Source organism: Vigna angularis, chromosome 4 (assembly GCF_016808095.1).
Source record: "Vigna angularis cultivar LongXiaoDou No.4 chromosome 4, ASM1680809v1, whole genome shotgun sequence".
NCBI lineage: Eukaryota > Viridiplantae > Streptophyta > Magnoliopsida > Fabales > Fabaceae > Vigna > Vigna angularis.
In genome coordinates, this window is record NC_068973.1 from 34,276,410 (window position 1) to 34,288,363 (window position 11,954).

General features: G+C 32.2%; 1 protein-coding gene across 1 annotated transcript; it reads left to right on the top strand.

Annotated features, from left to right (window-relative positions):
• Window positions 1–4,472: 4,472 nt before the first annotated feature.
• On the top strand, window positions 4,473–8,502 carry LOC108321853 (leucine-rich repeat receptor-like serine/threonine-protein kinase SKM1). Its single transcript, XM_017553735.2, has 3 exons — window positions 4,473–4,627; window positions 5,010–7,681; window positions 7,842–8,502. Exons 2-3 carry the CDS (start codon window positions 5,095–5,097, stop codon window positions 8,180–8,182), a joined length of 2,928 nt encoding a protein of 975 aa, XP_017409224.1. The 5' UTR covers window positions 4,473–4,627; window positions 5,010–5,094; the 3' UTR covers window positions 8,183–8,502.
• The last annotated feature ends 3,452 nt before the right edge of the window (window positions 8,503–11,954 follow it).

Below are 11,954 nucleotides of genomic sequence, written 5' to 3' on the forward strand. Positions count from 1 at the left end.
TTTTATTAGCCTGAACACAGAACAGAGACAACCTAAAGTAATTTATATGGCGTAAGATGCAGAAGGTTAGACATTATTACAGGGTGTGAAATCTAAAAATATTAAACTGCTTAAAATTTTCAATTGAACCACTTTATATAAAAAGGTTTATAAAATCGAAGTGATTTTATTCTTTAAAAAATTGAGACATATGTAAATATTAAATAAATTGAATCTAAAAAAATGAAATCGTTGTCAAAAAAGTCCGGAATTAAATTACTTTATAAAATCTATTTGGTTAACGAAAGTAGTTTTATAGTGATTCAATGTAATTTGGTTCTATCTTTAAATATATCCAAATGGTGTAGGGCCCAGATTAATGATGTTAGGGCATATAAAGAAATGATCCAATACAAGGAATGTGTGGTAGAAAAATATAGAATTAATGAGTGGTTGATTTATTAATTAATTTTTGAAATCAATTATTGTAGCAGCAGTTCCAATGTAAATTCATAGTACAAAACATCCTAGATTTAACTATTCAAAATTAGTTTTATTTGACAGTAATAAAATAAACTGCTTAAGTGCAGATCCATCAACATCAACTTTATTTGAACCAATGGTTGCTTACATTGATTGATACATTTGTGGATCCTTGCCAGCTTAAATCCCAGTTGCAAGTGTTTCTAGATGGGTTTCGTGTGAATGATTAACAAAGAAATTGACTATAATTCATCACTTTTTCTAAGTGGAATCTGTGGAGTTTTGACACCATTGCTAGGGTTAACACCAAGTGGTGTTTAATTTCGTTAATCTCTCTAATACTCCATGTTAGTGAGTTAGTCACCATCGTAGTGGACCTTTTAGTTCAACATTAATTAATATATGTATATATTATAGTGCCCTTTATAAAAGGAAAAAAAATAAATATATTTCTGCACGGGTTACTTCAATTTATTCTCTTCGAAAGTGCATTAAAACTTTTTCTATCGAATAATGCTGCTTAATCTATCAAAGCATTATTAAAGTATAGCTGAGTGATTGAACTGGACCACTAAAGAAGAACATGGAACCCTACAAATTTTAAAGAGACTCGGATCCCATCAAAGGAAAACGGATCGGCTTCGCGTCATGCATACCTCATTATACTGAATAATTACAGAATGTGAATGAATTTATTAAGGAGAAGACACATATATTACATACATATATAGCTCAAAAGTGATTCATATATATATATATATATATATACTAATCCATAGATTAGTACAAATGAAAGCACTAACCCAAGATAAACAAAGCACTACTTATCTTTACAGCATATGGGCACAATTCCACTTTTCTTCATGATATAAGTATATAAACTAATCAATTTTTCTCTTTTTTTTACGTTTGAATGGTTCAATTATTGAAACAGCTAATAGTGTTTTCTGTTGTTGTTGCTTTACTCCTTCATACTAGCTATCCACTGTGGAGCTAAATCTACTTACAGAGTTATCATTAAACACCAAGCTTAATAAAGCTTCATAGCATTCTTAGTGAGTGGCTAATATGTGATGTGCCATGAATATTACACCATTGATAATATTACTCCACAACCTTAAAATCCACCGGAAAATTGTTCTTAATTCAAAGTTAATAATTTAAATTTAAATATCAAAGGTGCATGCCATGCAAGAAATTTAAAGTTCAGTAGTCGTTGCTGCCCATAACGATGAGCAGTGAGCAGTGACCACCATCATCGACATCACTATTGCTATAGCTAGCTAGGTAACTGCACCACACTCCCACCATAATATCTCTACTTTAGCTACAATCGTTATCATCACCGACAGCTATGTCAAAACGAGTTCAACCTCATGCCATGCTTTAAATAACAACGAATCACCTCTATTTACTTCTCTATATATCACCAACCATACTCTCATCACTGCTACTTAATTTCAATTCTCATTTCTAACCACAAATAATATCGATTAGATTTTAATTAGTATGTTTCATATGTCATAAAGTTTGCGTAAGGGGTTCGATAAAAATGTTATGAAGATATATATAAACACTCCAATTTCGCATACAATATGCATGAGAGTATATCCTGTGCTGGGACTGTCCAAATTAGGTTTTTTCATCATTCTATAGTAATTTTATTTTGGAAATGGCGCAAATTTAAAAAAAAAAATCATATATAGAAAATTATGTCAATTTTGATACAATTTCATGATAAAGAAAAGTCGTATCAAGAAAAAAACATTTCATTGAACTAAAATTGTATTAAATAATGACAATTAATATAAAAAATTATTTAAAAGTGAAATCCTTATAATTTGAGACAATTTTAATTGAAAAAATATAAATCGACATAACTTCAATTCATTTCATTTAGAATTGATATTGTCATGGCATAAGACGATTTTACTTTTAGAGTAAAATTAACAAAAATTGTGTCAATATGACATAATTTTATTTTGAAATTATTTTTTTTAAAAGTTGTTATAACTTAACATAATTTCAGTTCGTTTTTAGTGGAGTTACTACATATGGACACACATCTTTGCTATGAAATCATTTCGGACTTATCTATATGCAATTTTCTTAAAAAAAATTGTAACATTTTGGTAATTTGAAAATGAAATACATGATAATGGTGAAAAACCGTTGAATGGTGTTTGTGTATTAATTATGAATGTTAAAAGTGCATGGTTTTATTATAATGAATGAAGATAGTGGGAATGAAGGACAAGAAAAAGGAAAGGAAAATGGGGTGGCGTGGAGGATGAGAATAAGATTGGTGAAATGGAAATTTAGAGTGTAAAACCCTAGAAAATGGAGATGGGCAAAGCATGCCGGGTATGACAAAGACCACACACTGTATATTCCTTCGAGAAAGACATGGTGGGTCCGTTACTTCTCAAAGCACAGAGGGATAGATACAGAGGTTGAAGACAACTGAATAAGAATGAAAGATTATTATTGTTATTATAAAGTGAATGTGCCCACGGCCTCAGTACTAATCATCAGTCTATGTAACGTAAAAGACTCGCAACTTTTTTTTTTCTTTACATTCTTCTACTTTGTTCCTCCATTTTATTTTCCCTATTCTCTTTCAGCTTTTCTCTCCCATGGCTCTGCTCATTCCCCTTTGCCTCACTTCCATCTCCTATTTTTCTTTCCCTTTTTCTCTCCCTTAAAGTCTTTTTTCTTTCTCTCTGCACCTCTTTCTGCTTTGTGAGAACGAGAATCCAAGATAACAAAATAAAGTCCAAGCAAAAGTGCCTCAAGAATCTTGCTTTTTAACATGCCAATGGAAAGCTGCTCTATCCTGCGCTCCACCAACTTCTGCCCTCTACTTATAACAAAATTACACCCACACCCCATTTCTTTAATTTCTTCTGCAGCCATGTCTGTGCACTCCATTATAATTTTTAGTTAGCAGAACGTAATCTGAACGAGTCACCAATGAATATATAAACCCTTGTTCACTCAATGATAAATGTAAGCAATCGCCATGTGAGTTAATTACAGTCAACGAAAGAATAAACCATGAATTACCCTCTTTCCTAGATGATCTTCAATCTAATTAAATTGCATAATAATCTCTTACATATTGAATATTCATCATTTTAATATTTTGTTTCTTATTGATTCCATTTCCGACAACACAATGTTCAAAGAAAAGAAGTGAAGAAGATTGCTGGCATGCATGGACGTGTTGTCCTCGTCTTAGAAATAGAATTGAATCAGTTATTCTGTTCAAATACCCGCTTCTTCTTTGCATGGTTGTTTTGTCCGACAGACGAAAGACTGGAATGAAACATCAAATAGAAACCAAACATATAATGTTCTGACAACATAAAACAAACAAGTGCTGAAGTACCAAGATAGCCAAAACTTTACCAAAAGTAAATTAAACCACTCTGCACCATCCTGCATGTCGTATCTTTGTTCGCGATTCGAACTATAATTACTACAGACGGGCCAGTAAATTTTAATATATATACTTCAAAATCAAAAGCGTACTTTCTCATCGACCAACCGTTAATTAAGCGTATGCTTTTCATCTATGCAAATTATAGATACCGTTTAGTAGAACGTGAAGCTGATATGACGCATGATCATTATTCACCAAATTACATTTATCAACTCTTGTGTGCGCTTTCCACATTTTTAACCTTTTCATTAGTGATTTAAATATAATAATAGCAAGAGTTTGAAGAGTTTGTTTTCAACGGTTACAGAAATTCTTTGTCACTTTCTCAAGTGCTCTGCCAGTGAGTCGGTCAAAAAAGAGCATTTTGGTAACAATCCGACAAAATCAGAGCCTTTTTCCAACATCTGTCCCTGTTTCCCTTTCAACCGTTTGTGTTCAAACGCCAATCTCTAAGAAGTCAAGGGGCAGTTTCGTAGTTAGGAATGAACTCAGTGCCCACTTCCAGTTCTTGTAGCATTCCATCTATTTAAGCACGCACACACCCTTCTCTCTCACGTCCAACGAATTCTCTTCAAATAGTATTTCCAAGAATATTTCACCATATCCCTCTCTCCCTTTCTTTACTTACTTCAAATCCAATTCTTCTCTATCCTCAATTCATTTTGACTCCGAGCATCATCGTCAGCAGAAACTAAGTACTCCTCCAATAATGATAGTTAGGTACGTAATAATATCTTTTCATTATCTATGCCACTTTTACAAATTCTCTTCCAACTTCATATATATCCTGGCGCATGCATAATGTCCCTTAGCACATGAACTGACTCACATGAAATTAATGGTAGCTAGAAGTCAAACTCATCACTCATAGCCACCTGCAAAAGCTGCATATGTGTTTTTCATTTTTGTTACAACAAGACATATATTCCTTTGTCTTTTTCCAAAACATACACACATAGAATAAAGAATATTTCATTATACTTTAGTATATGTATTTTTCTTTCTGCCCATCATTATTCTAATTGACATGCTATTGAACTTTGATCACTGATCACTAATCTAATTATAAAGTTACGTTAATCATGTTATCCACTTTTTACAGCTTGGGATCCGAGGAGATAAATCCAAGGCAGAAGATAGAACACTGAATTGCTTCACAAAAAATAAAACTCATCAGGAAGCTAGACATGGCCAAAGGATCTTCAGAGACAAAATCCATGACATTTATATGCCTCTTCTTGTTCATGCTCAATTTCCACTCATCCCACGGAGATCCAAAAGAGGTTCAGATTTTATTATCCTTCAAAGCTTCCATCGATGACCCGCTTCACTTTCTCTCCAACTGGGAAACTTCCTCTGCCACTTTATGCAGGTGGCATGGCATCACCTGCGACAACAACGTTAACTCTTCCCACGTTAACGCTGTGATGCTCTCGGGAAAAAACATGACCGGCGAGGTCTCCTCTATTTTTCAACTTCCATACGTCGCAAACATCGACCTTTCCAATAACCAGTTTGTTGGGGAAATCACTTTTAACTACTCTCTCAATTCTCTGTCTCTACTTCGTTACCTTAACCTCAGCAACAACAACTTCACTGGTTCTTTGCCTCAACCATTGTTTTCCGTGCTTTTCTCAAACCTTGAAACTCTGGATCTCTCCAACAACATGTTTTCAGGGAACATACCTCACCAAATTGGATTGCTTTCCAGCCTAAGGTATCTTGATCTTGGAGGAAACGTTTTGGTAGGAAAGATTCCGAATTCCATCACCAACATGACCACTTTGCAGTACCTTACGTTGGCTTCAAACCAGTTAGTGGATAAGATACCACAAGAAATTGGCCAGATGAAGAGCTTGAAGTGGATTTACTTGGGCTACAACAACCTTTCAGGTGAGATACCAATTAGCATTGGAGAGTTACTCTCTTTGAATCATCTCGACCTTGTCTACAACAACCTCACTGGACCGATTCCTCAATCTCTCGGACACCTCACCGAGCTTCAATATCTCTTTCTTTATCAAAACAAACTGAGTGGTCCAATTCCCCAATCCATTTTCGAACTGAAAAAGCTCATTTCACTCGATCTAAGTGATAACTCTCTTTCGGGTTTGATTTCTGAGCGCGTGGTTCAGCTCCAGAGGCTGGAGATTCTCCACCTTTTCTCAAACAACTTCACTGGGAAGATTCCAAAGGGTGTTGCATTTTTGCCTCGGCTCCAGGTCCTTCAGCTATGGTCAAATGGATTAATAGGTGAGATTCCTGAGGAGCTTGGAAAACATAGCAACCTCACTGTGTTGGACCTCTCCACCAACAACCTCGCAGGGAAGATTCCAGATAACATATGCCACTCAGGTAGTCTTTTCAAGCTGATCCTCTTCTCCAACTATTTCGAAGGAGAAATCCCAAAGAGCTTAACCTCTTGCAGAAGCCTTCGCCGAGTGAGACTACAAAACAACAAGTTCTCGGGGAAATTACCACCGGAATTAACCACACTGCCTCAGGTATATTTCTTGGATATCTCTGGAAACCAACTTTCCGGAAGGATCAATGACAGAAAATGGAACATGCCGTCGCTTCAAATGCTCAGTTTGACCAACAACAACTTCTCAGGAGAACTCCCTACCTCTTTCGGGACACAAATTCTTGAGGACTTGGACTTATCAAACAACCAATTCTCAGGTTCTATTCCTCTAGATTATAAAAGCTTATCAGAGCTGGTGGAATTGAAGCTCAGCTATAACAAACTCTTCGGTAACATTCCAGAAGAAATTTGCTCGTGCAAGAAGCTTGTGGCCTTAGATTTGAGTCACAACCAGCTCAGTGGTGAAATTCCAATGAAATTCTCGGAGATGCCGGTTCTCGGTCTCCTTGACCTGTCAGAAAACCAATTCTCCGGCGAGATTCCGCAGGATTTGGGGAGCGCCGAGTCTCTCGTTCAGATCAACATTTCACACAACCATTTTCGTGGAAGTTTACCTTCTACCGGTGCTTTCCTCGCCATCAACGCCAGTGCAATCACCGGCAACAACCTTTGTGACCGTGATGAAGACTCTTCAAGCGGGTTGCCACTGTGCAAAAGCAATAACCAGAACCCAACTTGGCTCTTCGTCATGCTGTGTTTTCTACTAACACTGGTTGCGTTCGCAGGAGCTTCTTTACTCGTCTTTTATGTTCACAAGAGAAAGAGCTTCTCGGAAGTGCGAAAAGTGGAAAACCAAGACGGAACCTGGGAAGTGCAGTTCTTTTGTGACAAAGCAGCGAAGTTGATGAAGGTAGAAAACGTTTTCTCTACGGTTAAAGAGGGAAGAGTCGTGTCCAAAGGAAGGAACTGGGTTTCCTACGAAGGGAAGTGCATGGAGAATGGCATGCAGTTCACGGTGATGGAAATCAGTGAGTTGAATTCTCTTTCGACGAGTATGTGGGAAGAAACAGTGAAGGGTGGAAAGGTTCGTCACCCCAATATCTTCAATCTTGTTGGGACGTGTAGGTGTGGGAAGAGAGGGTACTTGGTGTACGAACACGAAGAGGGTAAGAAACTAAGCGAGATTGTGAACAGTTTGAGTTGGAAAGAGCGTTGCAAGATTGCTGTTGGCGTTGCAAAAGCGATTAAATTCCTGCATTCTCACGCTTCATCCATGGTTTTGGTGGGAGAGGTTGCAAGGGAGATAGTTAGGGTCGACATCAAAGGTGTCCCTCGCCTTAAGGTCACCCCTCCCATAATGACATGTTTGGATATCAAGGGTATCACTTCTTCGACATACCTTGCCCAAGGTACTATACTAAATCACTATTTTACATATATATACATTCATATTTAGGTATATATATAGAGTTTCATGATAATAATCCACAATGTCTTATGTTATGTCATAAGTTAATGTTTGGTTTCGGATTGTGTGAGTGATGATACTTGAATATTCTACATTTTCAGAGGCAAGAGAAAGGAAAAATGTGACAGAGAAGAGTGAGATATATGGGTTGGGAGTTATGCTGATTGAACTATTGACGGGAAGGAGCGGCATAGACATAGAAGGAGGAAATGGCATGCACAAGACTATTGTGGAGTGGGCCCGATATTGCTACTCTGATTGTCATGTTGACACGTGGATTGATCCTGTGATGAAAGGTGGAGATGCATTGAGGGATGAGAAAGACATGGTTGAGATGATGAATCTAGCGCTGCACTGTACCACAACCGATCCCACTGCAAGGCCATGCGCAAGAGATGTAGTGAAAGCCCTAGAGAGTTTTCAGAGAACTAGTTTTTGTTGAGTTTCAGCGCTGAAAACATGACAACTCAACTCTGTGATTTTCCATATATCTCATGAGCATTCCTCTGACCTATGGTTATAGATTTTATTTACTCTTGTTTGAGTTTTCACTTTTTGCCTTTTTTTGTTTTAATCCTTAATTTGTTGAAGGTTTGTAGTTTAGCAGAAGTTGTTGAAGAAGAAATGTTTGGTTGATATTATAAGGGCATGCTTGACATAGTGCTGATGAGTGTAAAAGTAAAAGTAAATGTAAATAAATTGAATGTGATTAATAAATTAATCATATGAAAGCAATGCAACATCTTTGTATATTTCCCAACAGCTGGATCTCTCTTTTATTCTTGTAGATGTCTTTTCTTCCACTTTTCGTTAACCCGTGAACTGTTTACCACCTGGTTGCATGATAAATATAGGTTTATAGTATAGGTTTTTATAAATTAAAATAAACTTATTGTTTATATATTGTAGAATTTCTTATGAATTTTAATTTTCTGTAAAGCTTTTATAAACGCACCTGAAAAATTATATAATTATTTCTCAAGAGTATGAAAGCTATAAATCTCAATAACAGTAAAACCGGTTCATAAAAGTTTAAATTCGGTAAAGAACTTCAAAATTGTTTTAAAAATTAATTTAAAAAAATAAAGGATTAAATAAGGAATAAAGTATCTTACCATTTTTTTTCTTACAAAACATATATTAATAATTTATATTCATTTACAATTGTTATGTCTTGATTCTTAATGTGAATTTGAGTTTTGTTTTATTCTAGATCTGAACATCTTATTTCTAATACAAGTTATTTTATTTTGTTAAAACATAAAGTGAAGCGTAAGATATATTTAATGTGATATTTTATGAATACTTTAATTTAAGAAATTATAAAATGATATTTTAATTTAATTTTTAGTGCTATAAAACTATGATGACAGATTTCTTTTATGTTTATAAAGTATTTAATTATTAGTTTAAATTTAATTATGATTGGACCACTAAACCTTTTTAAACTGTACTTTTATTAGTTCAATGTTAAATCGGATTCTTATTATAACCTTTGGATGGATCAAGTAAAAGTTATATTTATATTTAGAAATTATATATTTATAATTTTTTTTAAGAATTAAATTTTAAATCTAAATTAAATTTATAAAATTAATTTGAAAAATGAAATTTACACTTATTTATGTATATTATGAATCCGACTAATTATTTTTAATTTTATTTTAATAATTTTATTTTAATAAGTAAATTTTAAATTTATTTAATTTTAATAATTTTATTTTAATAAGTAAATTTTAAATTTAATTTAATTTTATAAAACTAATTTATAAGATAAAATTTGTATTCATCTGTCTATTCTAAATGTATATGTTATATTTAATTGATGTGATATTTTTCTATGAAATATAATATAATATTTTATATATTCCTTTTCATTCATAGCTAGCAAATACTTTATATGGGTAATCTGATTTCTTATACATGCCAAAGAGAAGAGGTGAGAAGTTTGTTAATGCAAAACGATGAGAGAAACAACAGTGTATCATACTATATATTGAATATATATTGTATATGATATTTTTATTGCGTATATATAAATAGTTAATATCATAAGTTTGTTTAAATTATTACATAAAGCACTTAAAAAAATACATAACTTTATCTTTCAATCTTAATATTATAATATTTGACTTAAATGCTTTGATCCTTTAATATCACTAATCGTTTAATCATATATTTTGCCTTAAGAATAATTTTGTTTTTTTAAGTCTTTGGTAAATTCTTACAATATTGGTAAGTGTGTCAAATTCTATAGATAATAAAACTCCATAGATAATAAAATGGAAAATTCATATATCATTTTTTTAGAGACTTGTGTAATATTAGATGGTTCTTGTAACTCAATTAAACAACAAAATTTTTAAAAAATACAAAAAAAACTCTTGTTTTAGTTTTATTAAAATTTGATGGCCAAAAGAAATTTAACAGAGATATTTACAAAAACTGGATTTTATTCACTTTATTTTCATACATTGAGAGCATCTCAATTTCAATTTTAATTTACAAAGAGAATATTTTCGGCACTCCAAACAAACTCTAAGAGTTTCCCTCCAACACTTTAGATGATTTATAGTTGTGAGAATGGAAGAATGACTAAACCCTCCTGAAAACATGTTTAAATACTTAATTTTTCATACTCGTTAGGGTATTTAATCTTGCTCACTAAACGAATTTGGCCAAACTAAATGAGTTTTGAAAAATATACTTAAACGAATTATAAATGATAATATATTCTTTAATTTTATGATATTTTCAAAAATAAAATCCAAATGTTTCTTTTTCCAAAATTATTTAATAAACCCTTAATTATTTAAAAAGTAATAACAAAAATAACAATAAAAGATAAAAATAAATTATCATAAATCTAATTAAATATAATACTCACTATAACCAATTTTTTTTAATATTTAAGACAATTGTATATAATATACTTCATCTATAAAAACTAACAGAATTGAAAACAATATATATATATATATATATATATATATATATATATATATATATATATATATATATATATATATATATATATATATATATATATAATCAGTTTATTGTATTATATTTGTTTCCAAAATGATTTTTTTAAACACAAATAATTTTTTTTAAAAGACAATTATTAAAGTCAAAATTAAAATTATAATATAAAACTAGAAAAGACATTCTATGGAAATTGACTCAATTTCTTCATTTAAACTAATGAAGTTTCCTGTTTATCCCTCTTGTTGGAAATTTGTGACCTCTAGTCTATGTTCTTTAATTTTTAATTTGTTCACACTGGTCATTTCATTTGTTAAGGGTTCAACGGTGAATTTCTTTGTGTTTTTTAGGTCAAATGCACTGAAAGAAATGACCACATGGAAAGATTTCAAACCTTGACGATCTGTACACGTGACCTAATAAGAGGAAGAAAATTAAGGTCACTTGTTTATGTTTTTTCTAAATGGATTTGAAACAAACAAATAAAATTATATCTTATTTCGGTTTTATTTTATTTAAATACAACATTTTTTGCATTAAATTAACTTAGTTTTCAAATTTTGAATTGAGGTAATCATTTTTCAATTTTGTTATGTAACTATTAACATACCTATTCAGTCTTATTTTTCTAAAGTGTGGATTTGATGATGTGTTATGATTAATAATTTTATCTCTAACCTTAACAACTTTCCACATAATGTCCACTTTAAGTACATCACTAAAGTATAATGTTGTGAAAGTTGTTGGTGATATACTGTTTCTGTCTTCATTTAAAACAATTATAAATAGAATTGATTAAGTTTCATGTTAACTAAGAAATTTGGTTGATTAAATTTACTGATAATCACATGTAAAAAGAAAATATATTATTAATGATATTATTATTAAGTAAAATGAAAGCAGTAAAATTTACTTATATTTTAAATATACATGTGAGTGATTTTGTGTTAGAAAAAAAAGAGTTTGATCTTAATTTAAAAAACAAGGAAAACAAATATGGGAATGGAAGAAAAGAGTTTCTCTCATGATCACAGAAATCCGAAAGTGAATGCTCCTTTCATCTTTACACCACAGTGAACCCCAACAATTACACTCATTTTCAGGGACCACCATTTATTTGTTCAATACGGTTTCATGATATCTTTTGTCCTGTTGCCAAACACTCTTTTCAAAATTTACTACAGAATATACAGCCGAAAAACAAAACAAAACAAGTGCACCATACATAC

What these genes read in the sequence shown, in the direction of transcription:
- LOC108321853 (XM_017553735.2), top strand. Translation starts at nt 5,095, where the DNA reads ATGGCCAAAGGATCTTCAGAGACAAAATCCATGACATTTATATGCCTC. An exon ending in TTCGACATACCTTGCCCAAG is followed by an intron (nt 7,682 to 7,841) that starts GTACTATACTAA and finishes CTACATTTTCAG; the next exon opens with AGGCAAGAGAAAGGAAAAAT.